The sequence below is a fragment of the Phaeoacremonium minimum genome (genome assembly GCF_000392275.1).
Source record: "Phaeoacremonium minimum UCRPA7 unplaced genomic scaffold PA7_03_scaffold_331, whole genome shotgun sequence".
NCBI lineage: Eukaryota > Fungi > Ascomycota > Sordariomycetes > Togniniales > Togniniaceae > Phaeoacremonium > Phaeoacremonium minimum.
In genome coordinates this window covers 382,601-408,523 of record NW_006921235.1, presented here as the reverse complement: position 1 = coordinate 408,523, position 25,923 = coordinate 382,601, and the positions used below count along the sequence as shown (strand labels likewise).

The window sequence follows — 25,923 nt, the reverse complement described above, 5'->3', positions numbered from 1 at the left end:
CCTTGATTAACCGTCCCAATTTGGATAGCGCAACCTATCACATTGAGCAGGCACGCAAGCCATAACGCGATTTTTCTTCCAAAGAAGTGAGCGAAGGCGCCTGCGACCAACGAGGAGATGAAGGCCCCAAGTGTGAGCAGTGATCCAATCAGTTGTTGAAAGGTGCCCTGGGACCAAATCATGATTGTTAGAACGCTATTTTCGGACCCAAGCAAGAACATACAACTCACCCCTATTGCATAACCCCCTGCGCTGTTGGGATCAGGATAGCCAAAAACCCTGAGAAATCCTGGCATTGCCTGCAAACTGGCAATCGCTGCCGAATCAAGTCCATATTGCATATTAGCTATCGCCACAGTAGCACAGATAGCAAGACATTTCCTGTTCGCCCACAGGGACGTCTCAGGTAGGTGCGCTGCTTTTGTTGACATTGTAGATTAGTAGAATTCTCGCAAGCAGTTGCTCTGTTCGTCTCCATAAGCAGAAACGATAATCAAATGTGGCACTGGATCTTTAATAACAAATGTGACATTGCCTTGTTGTGCTCCGTCTTGTCACTCGGAGAAGCTATTCCACAGCGAATTGTCTACACTCATCCTTTGTCGGCCATTTTTGCGGACCACAAACGACGAATCTCAGAGGACCTAGGACATTCTGGTACTCGTGCCATACTCCCGAGGATTCCCCGCATTTCGGTAGTTATTTTGCTCCTGGGTAGCAATGGCCATCTCGTGGAGAACAACAACATGGCTGCGGGGTACGGTATCCAAAAGTGAGACCGTGAGAAGATAATGTGGAAAGAGGTTATTCCGGGAAACAGTTTCAAAATCATCAAATCATATCAGATCAAGGTGCGTTGATGGCTTCAAACGTTTCACCACTTTATACCTAATCAGTAGAAGTCTAGTAGTAAAACCTCTATTCGTCTTAGCCCTAAACATATAAGGATTCCATGATTGCAACTCTTGACGATCATGGTAAATACTAAGCTAGTTCGAAATAACAGAATAATTTTATTATTTATGAAGCTAATGTTATGGCCTCAATAACGACGAAACAGGGTTTTGTTTACAATAGCTGTCTGGACTTTGATAGCCTACACTAAACGATTTTTACGTGATACAAGTGCTGCAGGTGTCAAGATATAATGTTAAACTCTTAAAGCGCCTGTCCACTATTATTAGATAAAGGCTGTGATAATCAGAATAAACAGTGACTACGATATTTAGACTTTTATGTCATATTGCTTTATTGCAGTCAGGGCAATCCTTCAAGTCATTTGTACTTAGCTTCGCGTCGGATTACTGTTGGCTCAAAAGCTAACTCAAGTACGAAACATTGTCTTGGAAAATCTCACAAGTATAACAACTCTATATTGGAGTTGTCTCTATCTAGGTGGTGTTTCGCGCAACCCTCTATAAGCCCCCGGGCGAAAGCTATATGTACCATTGGTCTGTCCAAAAGAATAGATCTACTAAACGCTGCACATAATCAAAAAACATAGTAGAACCCCACTAGCCTACCATCTGATTGTCTTCTGAGGGAAGAATTCGTCAATCAATTCCATGTAGTATGGCTGCTTGACTGTTAGCGAACATTTGGTGGGACTTAATTGATGCTGGGGAGCAATACCTTCAATTCCTCTGCACTTGGCACACCGTCACTCTTGCTGTAAAGATCGTAAGGGTTGAAGGCTTGAACTGCTTTGAGCATTTCGTAATCTTTCTCTGTCATGAAATCTCTGTATGCTCCCTCCTTGTGCCAGGAGTAAAAGCTGTGATACCGGATCATTGCTAATGCCTCAGGGGGGAGCCTAGATTGATCTCGAACAACGTGATAAAGATACTCATCATGGCCCCATGAAAGCATGACATTGTCCAAGCCGCAGCCTGGGGAATAGATACCGTGTTTTGAACTGTATACCGGGTCTTTGGAATCTGGATTCAAAGCAAAGCTTCCTGGATAGATTATGCGCTCGTCAAAAGCGCATCCGACCGGAAATGTGTCTCCGACGACATCCCACTGGCCTTGAGCGTCATAGAAGAAAAGAAGCTTCCCCAGGTCATGTATGAGGCCTGTCACCTGCATCCACCGCGGCTTGCCGTCCCTTCGAATAGCTTCAGCGCTCTGGAGTAAGTGCTGAATCTGGCTAAGAGATGTGTCGGGGTCGCTCTCATCGATGAGTGTATTGAGTTTTTCCATGGCTTCCCAAATAGTCATTTCTTCACGCACGCGTGACGCTGAATGAAACCGGTTACGTGCAGCTAGATTGTATGCTACCGTTTGCTTTTGATGTTGCTCACGATAAAAAGCTTTAACACGTTCGCATGCTTCATCATATTGGCGGAATTGAGTCTTATCCTTCGATGCGTCGAATTCCGACTCAGCATCATAGAGAGCAGATTTCTTGCCCTTGATGTAATTTACTTCATCGACAGCGTCGGATATGGACTCCAAAGCCTGGCCGTCTCTGTCGTTGTAATCATATATCGCGGAAGGAGCCATAATGCCGACGGGTGTAGAGCGACAAATAAGTAACAACGTGCAGATAAGACTCGACCAGGAAAACACAAATTGATGACGAGACGACTAGGTGGAAAGTGAAGAGAATAGAAACATAGAAGATGGTCGGTTGTGTTATGGCCGACCGTTGCTGATTTAATAGTTGTATTCTCTTAGGTTCACGCCGAGATGGCGACAAATTCATGTCATCTACACATTTACAATGGAGTATTGTACGATATCATTGCTATTTTCTCCACTGCCTTCTCCACGCTGAAAATCAATTGATTTGTGACTGGCTCGAAAGTTATCAAGTGGCATTCAAAGAGTCGGCCATTTTGGCCACTTTGGGGGGGGTGCCAATGATGGTAAAAGTGCCCGAAGGCCATTCAGCCAATCACATACCCTGACACAAACCAATTTTGGAATCCAGTAAGACCTGCCGAGCTAGCTTCGTTCAAAACCAGCTTAGCATTCACACTTCGTCCCAGCATGGTAGTGCTCGCCGACACAGGCCTTGATGTTGTGAAAAGTTTTTGCTCAGGTGGATGGGACCCGCCTCAAGGAACTGGCCAGTCCCATGACTTCATCATCTGCGCCTGCACCGCTTCGGTTGGCCGAGCATGGTCTTTTTCTGTCGTCTTCAAAATATCCAGGAACGCTTCCTGATCGGTTCTCCCAAAGAATCGGTCTCCAACTGCCGAGCGCGTAAGCTACATGCGGGATGTGCGCGGGAGCTGCAGAGCAAGGGTTTCACATCGCCATCTGGTTCATCGACTTACAAGCGGCAATCGCCATACAAGCAGTAAACATGCTTGGCGGCGTCCATTGGTTACACAAACCTATTCCACACACCTTTCTCACAAGCTCTTGAACACGGTCCTACAGTTTTTGCACGTGTCTCAGCTCGCATCTCCCCGAGACCTTGACAAGAGCAGGTGACTTACATTTGTCCTCCTAGCAGCTTCCCTGCGCTGTCCTCCAATACGGGGAATCTTGGGGTCGAAGGAGACAAGGAACATCTCAGCGAGAAGCTGATGTTGCATGCCAATGACTGAATTACACGTCAATTGGCGCCTGGTGCAAGCCATGCAGAAAACCACGAATGGCGCAGAACTCACCATGACAGCTGCTTTGGTACCAGATTTCCGGAAATGCATCGTCTTTGCTCCGCTCCTTGAAGAAGACCGGTGTGAAAGACGACGGGCGTAAGTTGTACCATTTTCGATTCCAGTCATCCAATTCGGTCCACCACTTCAATGATGGCCGCCCAGCATCCCCAAAACAAAAGTTCAATACATCGGCACAATGTACCACGGCACGATTGGCCCACGCATAATCGTTTGCTTCTCCGAGTGACCGATCCACGAGGGAGTGGACCAGGTTGATGCGAACCGGTTGTTGATTCATTACAGCGCTGTAAATCTCTTGTCGCAATCCCACCCAAAACGACGCCGCGCTCAGGCTACCAGGCTTCAGATACCTGTCCCCTCCATGAACGAAGGCATGAATACCGAGCAGGTATCCGTGTGCGTCGATACCAGAGTGCTTGACTGCAATCTCATTAGGAGGCAAAGATTTGTGCGAGAGTTTGACTACATTGTCTTACCTTCCATCTCCTCCCACACCCGCAATATGATGGTCGCTGCAAACAAATTCTCATCTGAAACTGTTGCATCGTGACTTAACATGGGAATGAGAGTGTTCAGACAGAGTTTGTGATAGCGATCAGATGCATAAGGGTCGAAACCCTCGACATGATTCAAGTGCTTCGCCGAGAGGGCGAAGATTGCATTCAGCAAAATCGTACATGTCCCGGCTCGTTGAGGAACGATAGTCTCAAAAGACTGCGCCGCGTCACACAGATCAAGCTAGAGAGCCATGTGTTAGCAATCTGCCTGTTTTCGTCTCCAAGAGCTTCGGCACGTACCCATATTGCCAGCTTCTGAACGAAGTGACGAAAGAGCTTTGCCTCTTGTCGGTCTCGCAGAGGCCATAGCGGTTGATCGAGATATATACGCGACCTAATCTCCGTTATTTCGCTGTTTTCCCGCTGAACAGCAATACGTTGCCGGCTGGCCGGCTCGGCAAGATCTTCATGCACGATGAAGCGATCAGTCGGAGAGCTCTGACGGATATTGGAGACAGTGGCCGGCGATTCAAGCAAGCTGTCTTCAGCAATATGCACCGTGCGAGACGCTTCCGAGCCGGAACCGAAGTCATCCCAGTCATCATCAACAAAACCAGGATGCATCCCCGTCGCTACCCCCTCTTCACCTCCGGCAGCATTACTACTCAACTCGCTAACAAATTTCACTGGTGCAAAGGCGTCAGATGATGCATGTTCCGTCTCGAGATAGGACTGGACTCAGAGACGGAAGACTCACGTCGTTTAGGCGTTCTGATCCATTTTTGGCGTGCAGAGAAAGGACCTTTGTCAAGTAGTCTGTGTCAGATCCATCAACGTTGAGGAGTAGGCAAACAGGTTAACCCTGGAGCCAGAGGGACTCGGGGCTCACCATTTTTGACGCGGAATTTGTAACCCCTGAAGCACTCACGCCCGGTGGAAGCGCACCGCCCACACGTAGGAGTTACGCGGTCACCTATTGGTCATTAGCTGGGAATGTTTACTCGACTCTGGACAGACTACGATTGTCTAGCAGCAAGGCAGGGAGGCTTGCAGAAGCAGACCTAAGCAAGGAGGGCGTTTGGTAGTTTCCCGTGTGGAAAGACCCGGAAGTCCGCCAAGGGAGGAGATGGGAGGACCATCGGACCCTTGGCATCGACGACAGGCGCCCGACCCCGAACCCGAACTTGGTTCAGTTATTGCTTACATTTTAGATGTTGATCTCGGCAATTTTGGCTGGCGAGTGGGTTCAGCAGCGAGTTCAACCAAAGATTCTCTCCGTCCGCTCTGCTCTCTTCTCATATCGGCAGTGAGCAGAGAGGCGGCAGGGCTTGAAAAACATACCATCCAATAGAGGCGACTGCATCGGGCCGAATTGGCGTCGCCGGAGATGGCATTGGGTGTCGCTATCGACGGGGTGCCGCAAAGTATGCCGTGCGTCAGGGGACCAGGCCGCAACGGCGAATCTGGAGGCTGGCTGATGGCGCAGCGGCTGGCTGACCGGCCGGAGCTCCAGGTAGACGGGACTGTTCTGCTAGCACAACCCGTGTGATTGGCTTAATCAGTGCTGGGCTGATTTTGCATCAAGCAAGACAGCACAACACATGGTTCGTTGGTTGATGGGCTGGCGTGATGCTATGCTGGGCGGCGGGGAAACAGACAGCGAGGTCGCGTGCTGCACGTATGGCTCTTTCGTTTTTGGTCATTCACGGCGACGATGGCAATGTAAGTGTGGAGAAGAGAGATTTCCCCATGCATGCGTGAATGAGGGAAAGTGAAACGGAGGGAGAGGATATCCCGAAAAAGAGAGCAGTCGTGGGGCTAAAAGCACGAAAAAACCGCCAGGCGCTGCAGATGGAGTTGCACCAAAGAGCAACAAACGCCGCAGAGGAGAGGGTGAGATCAGACACCCTCAAAGAGGAATCGAATCCCGAAAGGAGGGCGACAGATACGCCGAATGCGAGTGGACTTGAGCTTACCACAGCCGGACCAAGGAGGAAGTTCCTTTGCCGGTTTGTTCCAATTTCCCCGGAAAGAGGAGAAACGCCGGCGGGGTGAGTGACGAAATGCAGAGGAAGAACCTTGGAAGAAGGGAAGGAGGGGAACCTGGGAAAAGAAGCTGCACCTGGGCTAGTATTCCAAGGTTGCGAGGGAAAGAGTTACCAACCATGGCCCACCTCATGGGTAAGCTATATCCCCGAATTTCTAGTGGTCAATGCCGGCGCTTGCCTGCTTCAGGTGTCTGAGGCGCCCTGTGCCTGCTGTGTGCTGCGCTGTTTTTGTGGCGCCCATAGCAGTCAGTCGCACCTTCCCGCCTGTTCCAAGGGGCTTGAACTTCTTCTTTTTACCCCGCATTACCTACACCTTACTCGCACCCGCACCCTACCTACCTAGCTTCAGCCTCCTCTTTCATCAAAAGTCAGTTGCATTTTTCCTACTCGAGGTGCGCAGCTGCTGGTAATCATGTCATCTATCTGAAGTCCAGATAGATGATCCATCAGCCAACAAGACGGACCGTCACAAGTGGAACGGAAATGCCCGGATTGAGAGGTCGAGTCAGGTCACATGGAAGTCCGCCTGCAATGCACCTGCACGACCTGGGGATGGGAGGAGAGGGGCTGGATGGGATGCCGGTCTATGACCGTGGACATGCTGCAGACAAGCCGCATTCCATCCCCATCCCTACAAACAAACAGGACATGTCTCCATGCGGGGAAGGAGAAGGGGAGAGACACAGCATGGGGAATATTGCACAGTCCTCTACACTTTCTCGGCGTGTCACGATCTGCGCTGACAGCCGCCAATCCCCCCTCCTCTGCCACCGATATCCACCCATCCTAGTTACCTACCTACATTGGTAAAGTAAGGTCATGATGGTGGATTGGCGGTTGGATGGATGGATGCAACCTGTCCTTCGCCCTTTCTTGCTTCGACCAAAATCGCCATTTCCGATTCTCGTCGCTGCTCCGACGAGACTGCGCTAAACTACCAGTGCACTAAGAGACGTTGTTGGTGGCCGATTGACTCGCCGTTCCTCGAATATCACGCTACCCGTCGCGAATCCCCACCCCACGAAGAGATTGAAAAATGAGCCCCATCATTGGAGAATCTTCGAGATAAAAGACGGGGCCTGCCCGCCCGCTGCGACCCACGACACCGACACCGACTTTGCTTTAGGAGCAGCTGCAGGTTTTGATTTCCCCCGAACGCGGCCTCAACGACAACACCAGGACGGCAAAGGAGACTGACTGACCAATACAGTTGTCACGGCGCGTCGTGGGCTTCAGCCTGATCAACCTCCAGTCCAAGGCCAGACCAGTACGCAACAGCTGCATCACCGCCTCTATTTCAACTCGCGTTTTTCACTCCAGCGACAAAGGACCCCACCGGCCCATCGCTTTCGTGATCCAGCAGGCGGGCCGGAAAGCTTTGCAACGCAACACAACACCCCCTCATTTCTTCCAAGATGGCCTCCAAGAACGCCAACGATGTCGTCCCCGGCGCTCCCGTCGCCGACAATGATGGCCTTGGCCCTATCAGCGACGAGAAGGACCAGGACCATTACGCCGACACTGATCACGCCAAGGCCGTGGAGCGGATCATCAACTTCGCAAAGACGGCCACCGAGAAGGAACACAAGATGACACTCATGCAGGGCATCAAGCTTTACCCAAAGGCAATTGCTTGGAGCATGCTGATCAGCACGTGCATCGTTATGGAGGGTTATGATGTCTGCCTCATTAACAACTTCTACGCCTTTGACCAGTTCAATCGCAAGTACGGCGAGCAGCTTGCCAACGGTGACTGGCAGGTCCCCGCTCGGTGGCAGTCCGGCCTCAGCAATGGCGCCAACGTTGGCGAGCTCATTGGGCTGCTTATCAACGGCTGGGTATCCGAGCGCTTCGGCTACCGCTACACGGTCATGGCCTGCTTGGTTCTTATCATTGCTTGGACTGCCATCTTCTTCACCGCCCAGAACGTCGCCACACTCTTGGTTGCTGAGATCCTCTGTGGAATACCCTGGGGCGTCTTCCAGACCCTGACCATCACCTACGCCTCCGAGGTCTGCCCTGTCGCCATGCGCGGATATCTCACAACCTACGTGAATTTTTGCTGGGGTGTTGGCCAGGAGATCGGCATCGGCGTTATCATGAGTATGTTGAAGCGTGAGGATCAATGGGCGTATCGCATCCCGTACGCTCTCCAATGGATGTGGCCTGTTCCGCTCCTCATCGGTATATGGTTCGCTCCTGAGTCACCCTGGTGGCTCGTCCGCAGGGGCAAGGTAGAGGCCGCGAAGAAGTCCTTGCTGCGCCTAACCAGTCTAAACCGCGAGACCGAGTTCGACGCAGAGGAGACAGTGGCCATGATGGTTCATACAACAGCCCTGGAGGAGAGGACTACGCATGGCGCTACGTACTGGGACTGCTTCAAAGGCCATGATCTGCGCAGAACCGAGATTGTCTGCATGATCTGGGCCATACAAAACCTGAGCGGAAACAGCTTCTCCAACTACTCGACGTATTTCCTCGAACAAGCTGGACTTAGTGCGAACAGCGCCTATGGCTTTGCCTTGGGCCAGTATGGCATGAACATGGTCGGTGTCTTTGGTGCCTGGTTCTTGATGAGTGTAGGGATCGGCAGACGGTCACTGTACTTATATGGTTTATGTGGACTTTGCTCCATGCTATTCATCCTCGGCTTCCTAGGGCTCGTACCTGAGAGTCATAGGGATCAAGGATCCATTGCGACGGGTAGCATTATGCTAGTCTGGGCACTGTGTTATCAGCTTACCGTCGGAACTGTTTGCTATTCTCTTGTCGCAGAGATGTCCACACGCCGCTTGCAGATCAAGACCGTTGTCTTGGGCCGCGCTCTTTAGTATGTACTCCTTCCGATTTCAACTCCATCGTTTAGTTACTGACAAGGTGCTGCAGCATTGTTGTTGGTATCATATGCAGTGTTCTTACTCCGTACATGTTGAACCCAGGCGAGTGGAACTGGAGCAACTATGCCGGGTTTTTCTGGGTATGAGCCTGCTCTCTCCCTCATTCAAACCCTACATGTACGCTAACCGATATACAGGGTGGCATTTGTTTCCTGTGTATTATCTATACATACTTCAGAGTTCCCGAGCCCATGGGACGATCTTTCGCAGAGCTAGATCTCCTCTTTGAACAAGGAGTGAGTGCTCGGAAGTTTGCATCAACTAAGGTTGATGTCTTTGCTGAGAGCGTGGAGGGCGGTGTTCTGGACAACTATCAGAAACAAGTTGAGTTCAACCACATTGAGAAGAGAGGGGACCAAGTCTGATGTATGAATGATGTGACGTTGTAGCTCCGAGATATGCCGGGCTCCGCTTGATACCATAGCTCGTTAATAACCACGACTAGTTGGGTTTATGTAGCGATGATCATCCAACTTCACCTTCAATGTATATAGCTTATAACAAGTATCTGTTCATGGCAAGATGTCTAGATTTGCTCGTATTTCTTGAGACAATACTTTTGAGCTTGTCCTTGAACACTGTCTCCAAGGACGTGCTCAAAATGTATGGATGCAACAAATCACTGTGAGATCTCGTACCACGGGCCACATATTAGCCGAACTTCGACTTCTGCAGCGTCATTTCGCCCTTGGCAAATACCCCTAATTGGTGCAATAAGCCTGAGAATCTTGGCTTCCGTGAGGGGTCACTCTGGTATATGCTTGGAGACAGATCTCCGAGATTAGCAAATGGAGCTATGCAAGGGGCATGAAAATGTTAATAAGTCATGGGTAAGCCATGGCGAAGTAATGCAAAAGCTTCTGGAGAGTGCAGTTGATTTGTTTTGTCAGTTTATCTCTCACTCACGGACGTAGGTTTGGCCTTTTGTCTCTGCGACCTAGTCAACACACCCAAAAGTGGTACAAACCGTATTGAAAGGAAAGCTAGCTCAGAATGATTTCATCTTTATATCTTGCTCTAGCATTATTACATGTTGCATCCAGAGCTACTGCGGCCAGTTGTCCAGTAGCTGATGCTTCAATCATTGCACATGAAGGCTCTCCAGTTGGCAAGGAAGAGGTTCACAATGGAGGTATAAACCACCAAGCAGGCGAGAGAACACCTCTCTCTCTCTCTCTTAAATCGATTTCATGCGTGATTTTTCTAATTTCAGATGCTCTGGGTAGTCAATATGTATATCTCAACTCCAGATTGCTCCACGACCGCGAAGGATGCCGCTGTGCTTTACCTGACAGATGTCTTTGGTATCCAGCTGGCGCAAAATAAATTGTCCGCTATCATGTCATTGTCAATCTTTGGGAAAAAGACCTGACTCTCCTCCAGATTGGCGGACAGCTTTGCGAGGGCCGGATATCTGACCGTTGCCCCGGACATGTTCAACGGCACACCAGCTCCGAGCGACATCAACAATGGCGGCTTCAACACAACGCAGTTCTTGGCTGCGCATGGCACAAATGTGACTGATCCGATCATTACCTCGACCATAGATTATATGCGCAAAACACTAGGAATTAAGACCATTGCCGCAACAGGCTACTGTTACGGTGGCCGATACTCTTTCCGCTTTGTGGCACCTGGTAAAGGGGCTGATGTCGCTTTTGCCGCGCACCCCAGCCTCCTAGAAAACGGAGAAATAGAGGCGATTGCGGGCCCAGCGAGCATTGCTGCTGCTGGTCAGTGAAAATCCGCAGATAATTGATGGTGTAGGCGTTGCAGGCTGATCAAATCACAGATAACGATTCGATGATGCCCCCGGCGAGGCGCTCCGAAATTGAGGCGCTGCTTCAAAACACAACGCTCCCATATCAGGTCGCTTTATATGGTGGTACATCACATGGGTTTGGAGTTCGCGCGAATGTGTCTGATCCGCAGCAGCGGTTTGGGAAGGAGTCAGCCTTCTTCCAAGCTGTTCGTTGGTTCGATGCCTGGGCCTGAACAATGCACGCTTTATACGTTACTATATTCAACTACGAGATGTAAACATGCCTTTCCTTAGAAAATCGCGGGGGATTAGTTCAGATGACAGTGGTGGTTATCGACTTTGTACAGTACTGTACCACTTGCATCGTGTAGGTACTTAGTCAAGCCATTCGCGCGTGCGTGTCGTGCTCTATGCAGATATAGGAAGAAGCAGTAGATTAAAGTGAAATACTTCCGTCAAAACACACCGCAAAGAATTAGAATAGCAGGCAGATAGACCGACCCGACCGACCCGACAATCACCGATCGAATGGAACTCGCCGAACGGCCCACCATTCTTATCGCTCCTTGGCGGTTCGCCGTGTGTTGGCCGCGACTGTGAGTACCTAGTCAGTATTTAGCGCCACTGTAGGAAATAGCAGTCCTGGAAATAACCCAGTCAATGAAAGACGAGTCAGACAATTCTTGCCAGGATCTACTTCAACAACTTGAATGACACCACGGCCCTTGAGCTTTCTATAGCAAGACTTATAAGACAACTCTCCACAAACCCTCTTTCAATCATAATGCGGGTGTTTCCGAGAGGCATTTATACGCCGCTTCCATGCTTCTTCAAGGAGAATGAGGATCTCGGTGAGTTAGAAGCTCGACATTCAAGACATGATTGTCTTAGCTGACATTGCAATAGACCTAGAGGCTTTCAAAAGCCATGTCAAATGTGCGTTTCTGGCTCATAATGCACATAGTCTGAATACTAACAAGCTCCACAGTCACAGCACGGGCTGGAACGGTGCCAGTGGTTTCAGGCACTGCTGGAGAAGCAGTCCATCTGGTAACGGCTCCTCCCCACCCTTTGCTTCTCTGTCAATCTAACGCCTGTTCCATTGAAAGAGTCACGAGGAGCGCCAAGAGTTGATCAAGGCCGCTCGATTGGCTTTGGATGAGATAGGCCTTTCTAAGATGCCCATCGTCGCTGGTGTGGGTGCACCAAGTACCCGAGAGTCTATTGAATTGTCCATAGAAGCGACTGCCGCAGGTGCCGACTTCGTAATGGCGATACCACCAGGTTATTATGCTGGGGCTCTTCTAGCGGACACAACTGCCATCAAAAACTTTTTCGTTGACATTGCAAACAAATCTCCTGTTCCAGTGTAAGTCTAGTCTACTTCCAGAACTACGCTCGCATTTTGTGACTGACACGTTCAAGTATCATCTACAATTTTCCTGCTGTTTCTGGTGGAATCGACATGGACAGCGACTTGATTGTGGATATAATCAGGGCATCACCCAACATTTGCGGTGTTAAGCTCACTTGCGCGAATGTTGGTAAACTAACTCGAATCATGGGTGAGGTGGACGATCCGGCGTTTCAACAAGCCTACCCTCGGCGATATAAGAATATACCCTTCCAAGCTATCGATGGTTTCATCGATTTCCTACTACCTTCAATTTCTGTTGGCTCAGCAGGCGCTATCAGCGGATTGCCCAACCTTGCTCCTGTAAGCCGATTGAGTATTTTCTGCTGTTTCACTCGTGCACCCGACTTATGGTTTCTAGAAAGCGTGTGTGAAATTATGGAACTTATGTCAATCGCTTGATAATGCACACGATTATCAGGAGGCACAAAAGCTGCAGAAGCTTATATCACTCGCAGATGGAATAGCGCTCAAGATAGGGGTAAGCGGCTCACTGATGACAGCTAGCAACGCCTCAGTATTGACGTCCACGCAGATCTCAGGGATGAAGAAGCTTCTGAACCGTCAATTCGGGTATGGGATGAATCCTCGTCTTCCGCTTTTACCAATGAGTGACGAGAAAGCCGCCGTTGTGTTCTCGCATCAGCATCTTGGCAAGCTTCTAGCCTTGGAGGCCACATTGCCCGAGCCATCTATAGACGAACTTTCAGCAGCATTAGCTCTCAAGTGACAGGTCCAAAGTACTTTGCATGCAACTTTAGACATATTATAGAGTAATCATTATTCACCACACCAAAAATCACAGAAACTGGCCCATGATCTATTCTCTTGTCTCCACCAGATGTGTTACTGATAGCCTGATGCTTACAAAAGATCGAGCATGTCGTTGTCCGTATCATCATATAAGAATCAGAGCAGGTGATACAGCTTACTCTCACTCTTGACAAGGTTGCAAGGGTCGAAGCATCGAACTCCCTTGAACCGAACAGTTTTGATTAGTTGCGAGAGCTCCAGTCCGGTGTTGTCTCGGAATATTGTTAGCGGCATTCCTCAGAGCCAACATCTGCACGAGTAATGCTACGCAAGTAAGTCAGCCACATCCCTAGTAGTCATTAGTAGCCCGGCCGAAATGAATATCTTATAAGTGGAGGCCAGCTGCAGGGCTTAGGCTTTCCAGGGCCTTTAGTGCCTACCGACTCGATCCGGAACCCACCCCCGCCACACAATAGGACAGCACAAAGTCTACCTGCCATTCAACTTCACCTCCACAATCTGAACTTCGGTAACCCTTGATACACAAGGCCGCTGGGCTCATCTTGACAAGCCGCGGAAGTGGAGCTTCAGATAAGGACCTTTTGCAGAGCGCTAACTGCTTACTCTTACGAGGTATCCACGTGCAGGGCCAGACTGTCCTGCAGGTCAATGCCACCAGACAGTCGACATGGAGCAAGACTCGACGTCTACTCCGGCCGGACGGCTCTACAAATCTCGGAAATCTCGACCCTGTGACTCCTGCCGCAGAAGGAAAGTCACATGTGATATGCCCGTTGGGCCTCCATGCCGCCGTTGTCTGCACAAACGACAATCGTGTACCTTTGAGCAAGGTCCAGGTCCAAGAAAACGTCCATCTCAGGCCCATCCAGCATCGAGCTTCGGCCAGGCCACCGAGACTATGTCAGCGAAGGGCTATGACGAGTCCAGAAGCGCTACTTCAGATCCCACTGATATCGAAAAATCCAACTTTTTTGATGCCGGAGCATTCTCGTTTCATAACGACGAGCTCTTTTTTAATAGTGGTGACCTGGCCGGCTCCATGCACGATATCGTCCTTCCGGATGCGGAGCTCCTGGCTGCTGAGATGATGAGCACTCTCGAAAATCATTATCAAATGAACGCCGGACAGTCTCCATCTGCGGCAGCTCTGACTGAACTTACACAGAGCCCCGGACGGCTGGCGGGGACGATCACATCTCCTCCGGGTAGCGATAGCTCGCATCAAGGCCAGCTGACCACGGTTGGCTCTCTCGAGTTCCTTGCTGACTCCTTCAGCTTTTACATTGGACCTACTGGTGTCTCTGATGTCCATTTGCTAGGTCGAGAGAGCTTTGGGCGAAGTGGCATGACCAAGCCGAAAGTCAGCGGATTGAAGTATCGCATGCTCGAAACTGGTCAAGGTGCCAGGTCTGGTTCTGTGCAACTTCCAACTATTTTCGGCATTACAGACCGAGCCCTGATTGAGAAGACTGAGCCTCGTGTTGACACTGAGGCTGTCGAGCACGCTTGGTCCGAGTTATGGAAGCTGTTGACTCCAACATCTGCCTGGCATCTCGTTCAACTGTACAGCCGCTTTGTGGATCCGTACTTTCCTATACTTTGTCGACATCAAATTCCGTCTAGTCCTGACGAGCTCAGTAACATGCCTCTAGCACTACTTGCGGCTATATGCGCTACCGCGCTGCCATTCATCATGTATGATGAACGACTGGTGCCATTACTGTTGCGTCCACCATCAACCCAAGTATTATATCGCCTTTGCTGGCTAGGGATATGGCAAGAACTTCATGCACCGTCACTGTCTACCCTTCAAGCATGTCTACTTTTCCAACAACGCCTACCTACAAACCAATACCTTTCTGACACGGCTTTCGCGTGGAGCATAATGTCTACAGCTGTTGCAGTCGGTCAAACAGTTGGTCTACACCGCGATCCATCGGCCTGGAGTTCAGTCCCGCTTTGGGAACGAAAGATGAGGCGCCGATTATGGTGGTCGCTTTGGGCGATGGAGAAATGGATAGCCCTTGCACGAGGCATGCCCAGCCACATACATGACGATGACTATGATGTCTCGCAACTCACATCGGCTGATTTTGAAGACACTCTATCAGTCTCGAACCAAACGAATGACCACATCCGACATCTCGTGTCCCTAACAGGAGTCCTTGCCGATATCCAAAAGACTTATTATTCCACGCGAGGAATCAGTACCACAGCAAATGATCTGCAGTTCTCTCTCGACGCCGCAAGATCCATTCGAGTTAGATTGAAGGAGTGGCGAGATGATCTCCCACAAAGTCTTCGATTCGACGCTCATAGAGCTCGCCCCGATTCTTTCCCTACACACAGGAATCAGCGAGAACCCGAACTAGACGGAAACGCATCGGTCCATCTCTCATATGTTGTTGCCCATATGAGTCTCTTTCGAGCACTACTCCGACCACTTCAAACCTGGTCCAGCACGGTATCATCAGAAGAAGCCGGGCCTATGTTTGATCGTGCTCAGGCCGTCGTTCGAGGGGCACTAGTTTGCGTTAAGGAGTTTGTCGAGTTTGTCGAAACCTTGACCGGAGTGCAATGGAACGCCTTCTGGCATAGCTGGAGCCGTGCGTGCTTCGCGATCGCTGGATCATTCATGGTCCATCTATTGCATATCGTGTCAGCCTGGAGGTTTGAAACTCCAAGTGGACAGGGTTTTGAAGAAGAATACGGCGAACTCCAAGATTACATCAAAAGATGGAGGTGGGCAAATCGCATGTCAACGAGCGGTGCAGCCGGCATGAAAGGTCTTACCAATCTTGGCCTACTGCGTGTCGAGACATTATTAGATAATCTCGGGGGAAGAGACTAGTCTCAATGAGCAACTTGTGCTTGCCCAGTGCCAAAAATTAGATTTAATGATAGACATGATGCACTGTTATCAAGACATGTTGAAAAAGACTCTAACGAAGTAGCTTGATGTTGTGATTCATAACATTTTATCATTATATTATGTGAGTTGTGGTATTTAGCACAGGTTTAACATGACACGACCCTCGTCCTTCGCGCATTCACCATCATCCTCCTCGATCAGGCTTGGAATTGGTATATTGGCCAGAGGTGTCAGGCGGAATGCATGTCGTCGATCTCCAGGTGCATAATCCAGAGTCTGCGAGTGTTGTGTCACTCTCTGGTCCCAGATCACGACGGTGCCAGGCTCATAGCGCACTCGGCAGCAGAAATCCTGGCCCCTGTTGATATGGTCGAAAAGGAATTTAAGCATATAATCGGACTCATCATCATCCCATCCAACAATGCTTTGGGTGTAAGACGAGTTGACGAACAGGGCCTTCTCCTTTGTGACAGGGTGGACGGTTACGACGGGGTGAATCGACTTTGTGATACCCCGGCGCAGGTTGGCATTCGCACCGTTATCACGAAGCTCCCGCTCCATAGGCTTGGCTGTAGTGTGTACAGCTCTCAGACCCTCAAGTCGTTTGCGGAAAGAGGGAGAGAGACGCTGGAACGCGCGGGTCATCTTGTAGCTTGTCAACACTTTAATTGTTAGAGCAGTTCATGAAGGATGGCTTACGCTAGAGATAATTGTGTCTCCGCCAGGGCCTGTTGGTGACTCCAGCATGCAGAAAAATGTAGCACCTGGTGGTTGTGTCTCCGGAGACTGTTTTTCCACGTTAGTCATCACGGCCTTCAGCGCTGTCTTGTTCAATAAGTAAACATACTTGGTCCACGTGAAACTGGATTGGGCTCTTCCGTGCCCATGACTTCCGAATTCTCAAATCACTGATATCGTTAGACATATGATTGAGGATTCCACTGGAAGATTGAAGTATACTAACTCTTTTGAGTCATAGACAATAACAAACTCTTCTGGTCCATTCTTAGGGTGAGGCATCCAGCCATGCTTGTGTAGGGGTCCTAATACCGGTGTAAGCAAGTTGACAAATTTAACTAGGAGATGGTTTCTTCTTACCAAAGTAAGATGCAATTTGCTTTTGCTTCTCGAATCCCAAGTTTGTGAAGTCCTGATTACGGAAGACCAAGCATCCGCGCTTGGCGCAAAGAAGAGCCAACTCATCGAGACCAGCATTCGAAAGTTCCGACTGAGCAGGTCAATATATGCTATCTTGAAATAGCGGGAGGCTTGTCATTTCTCACCAGCTGAACACCTAGGAGTTCTGTACCGCAGTGTGGGCTCAAATCGGAAACCTTTGTGGCGTTCTTAAGAAGATTTGGCAGAGCTGGATCAGCTCGGTGGCCGGGATCTTCATGTTCGAAAGGTCCAACTGGCACAACCTGCTCTAGGGGATCATAATGCGCTGCAATATGTTAGTATGCCACGAGTTCACGATGAAGATTGTTGATGAGACTCACGCAAGTAGTCTGGGTACAGGGGACCATTGCCCTTGCCATTGGCAACTTCGGGCTCAGGGGTAGGCACCTTGGCAATCATTGTAGTTGTTCTTAGCGGATCGGAGTTGATAGACGATGAAGCAGACTAGCGACCTTCAATTCCTACTATTTTTGACTCGGGATGAGGCCCTAATATTTCATATCAAAAAATTACCATCATACCACTTTGCCATGCCCGGCCAGCGACTGTCATCTCCAGAGCTTTGGACTGGCAGGGGTGTGCCGCTCTGTGGGGATCACGGCCAGAACTAGAGGTTAGACTTGGCCGCTCTCTGGTCCCCCGCGCGGCCAAGTGCGGCCAAAGGCGGCCAGCTTGGCCATTCACTTTATCGCAGGATCCACCACGTCCGAGTCAGTAAACAATTTCTTATCGTGGCAAAACGTGGCTTTCAATTGGGTCCAGAAGACTCTGATTCATGGAGACATGCCGCCAATTCAAGCTTATCAAAGAGCCCAGGCTCTTAAACGATATGCTGCGGCTAACTTATGTCTTCCACGATGGAGGTCTGAAAGGTATGAGAGCCAATCGGACATTTTTCTTTTGTTATCAACTATCGACAACTGATAATTGAGAGGCTTTGACAGCCCATCTGTAACTGCGATCCAGACAGTTCAAATGTCTGCGTGATCCTCCGTCTTCTCTAGCCCATGTTGATCGTCCTCATCCCTATCCCTGCTTTTCAACCTTCCAGAAGTAGGGCTTGAGCTACTCCGAGACAGACACTGCCTTGTTCAAGTCTCTTGTTCGTCAACATGGGTTCAGATGCCATTGCACCCGCAAGAGCGGATGAGATTATCCAGGAACCTAAGCCTGCTCCTCTTACTGTGGAGGCAGCCGTGAAAGCCGTCAAGGCAGGCAATGCCAAAGATGTTGATATTGCTGCCCAAATCATCGCAGACTATGCGGATGAAATGGGTGTGGATGGCTGGAGCAAGGAGGAAGAGAAGAAGCTTATGCGCAAGATCGATTGGTGGCTGATCCCTATTGTATGATCATCTTCTACCCTTTTTGAGAGTTGTGAATTAACAGGTTTCAGCTGTTCGTGTGTGCTACTCTGTCTGGCCTTGACAAGACTGCCATCTCTGCTGCCGCCATCTACGATATCAAGAAGGATTTGCACCTTACTGGACAGGAATACTCCTGGATTGGTTCTGCACCCTTCTTCGGTGGTCTTCTTTTCATGTGGCCTGCAGCATACTGTCTTCAGAGAATGCCTGCTGTTGTCTTCTTCTCTTTCAACGTCCTCTGCTGGGGAATCATGGAGATGTGCATGGCTGCTACCTCTAGCTTCGCCGGGTTGTTCGTCTGCCGTTTCCTGCTTGGAGGTTTTGAGGCGCTCTTGATTCCCGCCGTTACCTTGATTGTCTCCATGTGGTACAGGCCTGAGGAGCAACCTAGACGTAACTCTATTATTCTCAACGTTGTTGCGCCTATTGTCAACGGTTTTGTGGCTTGGGTTGTAGGATACTACAAAGGCCCATTCGCAACTTGGAAGATTATCTTTCTCCTCCTTGGCTCGATCACTATCGTTTGGTCTGGTGTTGTCTTCTGGTTCCTCCCCAACAACCCATTGGAGACCAAGAGACTTACGCCAAGGGAGAAGTACATCATCATCCAGCGAAAGGCTGCGGACAACACGGGTATCGAGACCAAGGCAATCAAGAAGGAACAAATCTGGGAGGCATTCGCTGACCCGAAGACTTGGCTCATTTGGATCTCTATTATTGCTCTCCAAGTTCCTAACGGCGGATTGACTACATTCAACACGTTGATTATCAGCGGTCTTGGTTTCAGTCCGCTGCAAACCTCATTGTTGGCCATGCCCCCTGGAGCTATGAGCACCCTCTCGGGTCTAGCCCTGTCATTCCTCGCATCTACGACAAGACGATATCGCACAGTCATGGTTGCTGCTTCAATCCTGCTCCCTCTGCTCGGTGCCATCCTCTGCTACGCTTTACCTCGAGACAATCTTGCTGGTCAGCTCATTGGTTTATAGTAAGTACATGGCTAGAATTCATGAGGAGAAATTATGGATGAACTAACCTTTAATAGTATTTTGTACACTTACTGGGCACCATACGTCACTCTTGTCTCGATCTACCAAGCTAACATTGCTGGCCATACCAAGAAGTATGTATTGCTTGGCCCAGATGATGATTATCGTCTCTAGTGCTAACAATAATCTCCTAGGATTGTCCTCTACGCATGGTTCTACATCTCTTGGACCACTGGTAACATCATTGGCCCGCAAACATTCCGTGCCGACCAGGCTCCCAAATACACCGGTGGTATCATTGCTATGATCGTGTGCTATATCGTCGCCATGATTTGCATCCTCGCTTACGGTGCTCTTTGCCATATGAGCAACCGTAAGCGGGCGGAAGCTATCGAAGCCAGACTCGCCGCCGAGCAGGACTGGCTTGATCTGACTGACAAGCAGAATGAAGGATTCAGGTACACAACCTAAGGGACTAGGGATAGATATCTCTGATAAAGTTTTGAGTTCCAGTGCGAAGGTAATTAGATCATATTTGGGGGGGTCAATACTCGGTTTCGCCTCGGCGAAGGCGAGTTGGTCGGAGCAGTGTAGAAGAAGTGATTACTGGGTAGGAAAGATGTGCGATATGGTAGAATCCTAGTTTACATGTTCAATCATGGATCACCATATTATGCCCTCATGCAGTATGGAAAAATCTTCTCAGATGATGGAATGAGTATATGGAGGGTAAGAGATTTGCCTTCCGGCGGCCTCTTGGTCGCCGTCATCTCACGGTCTCGCTACAGAGCAGTCGAGGGTTACCAGTAATTCATTTGACATTCACTTGGACATTGTATGTTGCTCCGACCTGCCCGATAACCGTAACGGTAATGTTCCAGCCCGGCACGACGAACGAGCTGGTGCCGTTTAGGTTTAACGGCGCATCGTTCAACTCGTCGCCTGCACAACCGCCGGAGCCTGGGTTCGCGTCCAATACACGAATGGGGCCGAGCCCAGTGGCGGTCACGGTTGATACAGTGTAGAGCAAAACACCAGTCGCACACGATGCCGAGTCAATGCCCTGAGAAGAGCGAACTTCTGCCACGAGGGTAGCCGTGCTATTATGCTTGACAACGACAGCCTTGGTGCCGCCTGGACTCTCGAGTGGCGATATTGTGTGCGTCGTAGAACCCGGAGTGGTGAGGCAGTCGATCTGGTCATCGGACAACCAGCCGAGCCTCCATTTGTTCCATGCAAAATAGTCAGGGCTTGGTCCGTTGATGTAGCCCTGCATATCCCAGCCGCCGATATATAATCCCGTGGGGCCAGAGGGCAGCGGGTACAGATCTGGTAGGCACATTGTGTGTCCGGTTTCATGGTTTAGGACTTTGTAATGCCAAGTAACGTAGGCATCGAGACCAAACGTCACTGCCTTTTTAGCGACTGGCGTACCACTACGAGTGGTCACATCGCCCATGTATGTCGGCGAGAAGGATATGGCTGTGGCGTTTTGAGTTGGAACAATGTACAAGACATCAGTGTTTGGAAGAGACTGCTGGCCAGCTACACTTGTGTATGCGTCCAGGGCATCCTGAATGTAAGTCTGATGGGCCTCAGACGTCAGTCCGCGCTGCCAGCCATAAGAATCTGCCTTTGCAGGCATGCGGTAAAAACGAGAGGTGTCGGCCGACACGTTTAGCGTGAGTCTGCCGTACGAGGAGGAGGCATACCAATCTGCGGCCCCGGGAAGAAAGACACTGTAGAGATCTTGTGGTCTGTCAGTAGCCCCTTGGTCTGGGAAGTCGACAAAAAACATGAACGCATTTAGGGTGCCAGTGCTTGGAGCGCAATTCAGCTCGTAGCCAAATCCAGAACTGAGATAGACACCATCGTCTGCCGGGAGTTTGCATTCCGAGCTGGTCGCTCTCCTTTCCGAGGCACTACCAGCAACAGATGAGGCTGACCATATTGCTGCTTGTGACAAAGATGTGAGCCATTGAGATAGCTTCATGGCGAGCGTTTGCTAATCGACCAAAGTCTTTCAAGTTGCCTGGACACAACACTTGGAAACAGACGTTCTCTGAAAGGGGCGAATGAGGGGTAACCTTCCCCAATCCATGATCAATCTACCACTCTGGTTGTAAGCCGTGAATGTGGGCACATAAATATCTACTTCTCGGTGCATTATCTTCCTATCGTTGAGATCCAGTATCCTTAGGCGGCGACCTTCCCGAGTTGGAATTATCTTGGTGGAGCCAGATACATGCGCGGGGTCTGGCTGTAACATGGACTTGTTTGTGACACGTCTGGTTGGCCCTCGTCACCACATAACCTCTTCCGGCTCAATGTCACAGGAGATTGCATATATCTGTACCTTATATATGAGAGACGAACCGGTTCGCTATTTCCATACCGAGGGCGGTGGAGCGTTGGCCGACCCTACTCGGCGTTCAACGGCCAGGATGCTCTCTGCAAGCGATTGACAGGGAAGCATTGGATCAACTACCTCCGAACCCAAGCACAAGAAAGCTAGTCCTTGCATCGACGGTTGCTGAAACTGCACTGTTTACACCGACTTGACCAGCTCTTCTCTACGGAAACAGCCACTTACACTTATGACGGGAGAATTGGTTGAGGACGTATGGTAGTCGCTGGAGATGATTCGGACATTGACATTGAATTCCACACGAGTTGGGATGAGGGAATCTGGCTTTCTGCCGTCTCTAGGATGCAGAAGTTCTCAGAGGGAAAAGGATAAGAATCTAAAGGCATGTTTTCAAGGGAAGGTAATCGTGTCATACTGCACTAAGGTATGGGCGCCTGGTCTAGAAGCGATCCCTCCGCATGCCCCAGTCCAGGCAGGGGGGCAATCGGATCACGATCTCCGCGTGGCGCGGCTCGCCCCATCATTTGTCTCTTTTACAGTTGCTCTGATCTATCTAGTCTAATGACTAGATGCCCTTTTGTTAGGCATATCTGGGCGTGGTGAATGCGGGGATCTGGAATATACTGTAGGTTGCATGAAAGTAGGATAGCCAGTCTCGCCAGTGTGGTCAAATCCGTGAAGCGCAAATGCACAGTGAGGTCATGGTGTTGGTGTTGAATGATGTCAGCCGATCGTGAGCCTAAACAGATGGACCCTGGGACCCTCAGACCCTTGCCGGACTTGCCCTAGGGACGAGCGTGCTGGGCTAGGACTGTACACTAATACGTGTAGATTCAAGCCCGCCTCGATTGTGAAGTCAGCAAAGCTGATTAGCAAGAGAAGAAGGTTGATTGACTGAGTGCCCGACGAATGAAGGCGGAAGCCAAGCCCAACCATAGCATGATAAAGGCGTCGGGAGGGTTGGTGTCTCCGTTGACACCTCTGTGTCTCTTGTATGGCTTGCAGTAAGTAGGTACTGTTAAATCAACTCAGGGCACGAGGACGGATGGTTCATGGAGCTGTCTCGGTTGTCCGGAGTGCTGGAGCGATCACATGCACATGGGGAAAACGCGTTGTCAGGCTCAAGGGCCTGTTGTTGTATCTTATGCCCAGCCAGCCACCCTTTATCATGAATACTCTCACCATCCATCATCATCGTCAGCTCTTGTAAATGAGGCGTAACCGGGGAGTGTATACAATACAACATGAGGAGCGTATACAAACACGAATGGAGGTTTCTCAGAAGCGTGGCGGCGTAGAGATCGTCATCGGCTGGACAGGTTGACATCCATTTGTTTGGTGAAAGCGTTAGACTATCGTTACCATTAATTAACGTTAACGTTGCCCGGCCGGGGGCAGATGGCGTGGAAACGGAGGTCCAGCCCCTCGGCACCAAAACAAAACGAAACCGATAGAAGGAAAAGGTTAGTGACTGGAAGCGGTAGCCGCGTCAGATTCCAAGGGAGGCAGCCCCAGAACGACACTAAAAAAAAAGAAGTCACCTCACTCAGTCTAGATGCCGCATGCATTTATGTCATTGTCATCATCATCATCATTCAATGTGCAATGCACTGCGTCTTATCATCCGGACGACAATCATCAAGAACAAACGAGAACAGCACGCTCCCCTCGCTGGCGTCTCGCCAATATAGGGAGTTATTCTCACATTTCCATCGCAGCCTGACATTTGATCTTTATAGAAAGTACCTACTGTAGGTAGCTTACCTAAAAGGCAGCAACCGACCCGCAGCCCACCAGCCCACCTCCCCCCGCCACCTGAGATCCCCGTCATTGCGCTGGCTGGCAGCGGGCACCGTTCAGGTGTTAACGTTATTTTGTCTCCATCCTGCCATCCATCTATCCACATTCTCTTTTGCCCACGCATATCATACCGGTACTCTCGTGGTCAACGACACTGACATCCCATCCCGGTATCTTCAGCGTTTGTCGGGTCTCCAATACAGACACCAACAGAACTACAGCGACACCATGGCTACCGTCGTGACCTCGAGTCCAGTCCCTCACTCCCCGCCCGGCCCCGAAACCAAGCGGCCAAAGGGTAAGTCCATCCCATCCATCCCATCCATCCCACAGCCCACTCCATGATGACGGCCTGATATGCCGCCTCGCCTGCCAAAGGCTCCGCCGTCTCGGCTGTGTCCAGGATGACTTCTTCCCCAGAGGAATACAAGATAGACTGACGTGCCTCTCATCACTGCAGGCATCCTAAAGAACTCCTTCCAGCGATCTCCACCCGTGTCTCCCACCCAGCTCCACCACGCAAATTCCGCGACTCCCGAGGCCGACGACGACTCCATCACCGAGAAGGAGCTCACCATTCAAAATACCCAGTACAATGCCGGCCACCGCCGCTCCTCCTCCGCCGCCCGCCCCGCCGGCTCCCGGCGCCAATCCTCCAGGACCCCCAGCCACCACGGCGACGAGGAGTCGTCGCAGCGCCTCAAGTGGGACGAGGCCAACCTTTACCTGACCGAGCAGGAGCGCTCCTCCACCATGAAGATCACCGAGCCAAAGACCCCCTACGCCAAGCACTACGACCCCGCCGAGGATCCCTCCGACGACGACCACGACATCGACATGGTCGGGTCGGGCATCCCCAAGCCCGCCCGGTCCGGCAAGACCGCCTCCAATGCCGAGGATGAGATTCCCGGCCTGTCGCTCGGCGAGCCCGAGGAGGCCGTCCCCGAGCCTGAGCCCGTCCCCGCCGACGAGGTCGCCATGAAGCACAGAGGAAGCAGGGTGCACGTAGACGACGCCGGATCCGGCCACGATAACGACGACGACGAGCTGGTCGGACTCAGCCCCGAGGAGCGTGAAAAGCACCGCCGCTTTACCCAGATGCGCAAGAAGCACTACGAGATGAAGAATGTCGCCCACCTGCTGGGCCACCCCGAGGACCTCGATGATCTAGCCGGCGATGACGACGAAAGCAATGGCCGCGCCGTCCCTCCCGTTCCGAACTCAAATGGACGGGCTGTATAGACCTGCGCTTCGCCCCCGTGTCTCTAGTGTAACTAGAGGAGGCTAGCGGACGAGGTAGTAGTACACATATGAGTCGACGAGTGACGCGGCAAGATGGGAATGGTGATGCATCAGGGTTATTGGAGTTTTGGGCTAGGAGTTCACCCTGGAAGACTGGGGTACACTGAATATCGACATGTCCCTTATGTTGTTCTAGGCATTATGGGCAGCACAGCTTCAGAGGAAGCACGCTTGGTGGAAGTAGAGGCTTTGGGAGGCGACTTCAAGCGCTTGACTCATGGCCTTCTGTCTCTACTCTCCACAATCTTGTAAAGAGAAAGCTTGCTTCTCGGCAAGACGACTTTGTACAGTAGAGCCTGCGAAGAACGTATCAATCAATCTTGTCATTACACTTTCTTGAGAGTTCTGAGGCAATCCCAGGCGATGTAACCGGTGGTGTGCTTCCGCTTCATGATCCTCAGATTCTACACTTTGCGGCTTTAAACAGTCTTGTAGCACTCCGCTTCGAGTCCGACTAATCGTACAGCTTGTAGTTTTGTGTTCTCACAGAAGACCCTTCCTCGCTAGTTCAACCTTTCTCTGAGCTTCCCCCGCCTTGAAACCGCCCTTGGACACACATATCCTTTGGCCATCAGCCAACTCAAACTTGTCCTCGTGATTCGGCCATGCACAGGGGCAGTGGTGGGGGAAGTGTACGCAGGCAAGAGTATCGGGGCAAAGATAATTCGAGCAATGGGCTGTCATGTAGTCAATATCGTCAGTAACCATCCAGCCTATTCGACGTCCTTCAGGAACAGGAGCCCACACTTACCTCGCTCAAATTGCTGACGGTAGAATGTTGAGTCGCTCGGAGCGTTCTGCGGTTGCTGGTGCTGCTGTTGCTGCTGGCCACCAAACATCTGCTCAAAAAATCCAAATTGTGCGCTGACGGAGCTCGTAAACGCCAGGAAGAGAAGAGGAAGCGCACTCAGGTAGCCCATGTTGCCAGTGCAAGGTTGGTCTTCTCGTTGAATCTTGTCTAATCACAATAGTTCGAGCTCCCTTTATGTTCGGGTGTGAAGATCTTGGCACAACACGAG

The 25,923-nt window shown here is 50.6% G+C and overlaps 6 protein-coding genes across 6 annotated transcripts; 4 read left to right on the top strand and 2 right to left on the bottom strand.

Moving 5' to 3' along the window:
- Positions 1 to 7,595: 7,595 nt before the first annotated feature.
- On the top strand, positions 7,596 to 9,442 carry UCRPA7_4328 (putative maltose permease mal61 protein; the record flags this gene model as incomplete). Its single annotated transcript, XM_007916885.1, has 4 exons — positions 7,596 to 8,793; positions 8,956 to 9,010; positions 9,067 to 9,157; positions 9,215 to 9,442. 4 exons carry the CDS (start codon positions 7,596 to 7,598, stop codon positions 9,440 to 9,442), a joined length of 1,572 nt encoding a protein of 523 aa, XP_007915076.1.
- Positions 9,443 to 9,865: 423 nt separating this feature from the next.
- On the top strand, positions 9,866 to 10,818 carry UCRPA7_4327 (putative dienelactone hydrolase family protein; the record flags this gene model as incomplete). Its single annotated transcript, XM_007916863.1, has 3 exons — positions 9,866 to 9,907; positions 9,968 to 9,987; positions 10,461 to 10,818. 3 exons carry the CDS (start codon positions 9,866 to 9,868, stop codon positions 10,816 to 10,818), a joined length of 420 nt encoding a protein of 139 aa, XP_007915054.1.
- A 5,216-nt stretch (positions 10,819 to 16,034) lies between these two features.
- On the bottom strand, positions 16,035 to 17,477 carry UCRPA7_4326 (putative alpha-ketoglutarate-dependent taurine dioxygenase protein; the record flags this gene model as incomplete). Its single annotated transcript, XM_007916864.1, has 7 exons — positions 16,035 to 16,544; positions 16,599 to 16,685; positions 16,747 to 16,807; positions 16,864 to 16,942; positions 16,998 to 17,127; positions 17,183 to 17,343; positions 17,399 to 17,477. The coding sequence occupies 7 exons, from the start codon at positions 17,475 to 17,477 to the stop codon at positions 16,035 to 16,037; spliced, it is 1,107 nt and encodes a 368-aa protein (XP_007915055.1).
- Positions 17,478 to 18,190: 713 nt separating this feature from the next.
- On the top strand, positions 18,191 to 19,905 carry UCRPA7_4325 (putative allantoate permease protein; the record flags this gene model as incomplete). The annotated part of the gene is made up of 4 exons (XM_007916883.1): positions 18,191 to 18,424; positions 18,475 to 19,433; positions 19,491 to 19,568; positions 19,629 to 19,905. 4 exons carry the CDS (start codon positions 18,191 to 18,193, stop codon positions 19,903 to 19,905), a joined length of 1,548 nt encoding a protein of 515 aa, XP_007915074.1.
- Positions 19,906 to 20,245: 340 nt separating this feature from the next.
- On the bottom strand, positions 20,246 to 21,079 carry UCRPA7_4324 (putative m6 family metalloprotease domain-containing protein; the record flags this gene model as incomplete). The annotated part of the gene is made up of 1 exon (XM_007916865.1): positions 20,246 to 21,079. One exon carries the CDS (start codon positions 21,077 to 21,079, stop codon positions 20,246 to 20,248), a length of 834 nt encoding a protein of 277 aa, XP_007915056.1.
- Positions 21,080 to 23,830: 2,751 nt separating this feature from the next.
- Positions 23,831 to 24,844, top strand: UCRPA7_4323 (putative glc8 protein; the record flags this gene model as incomplete). The annotated part of the gene is made up of 2 exons (XM_007916828.1): positions 23,831 to 23,900; positions 24,063 to 24,844. 2 exons carry the CDS (start codon positions 23,831 to 23,833, stop codon positions 24,842 to 24,844), a joined length of 852 nt encoding a protein of 283 aa, XP_007915019.1.
- Positions 24,845 to 25,923: the final 1,079 nt, after the last annotated feature.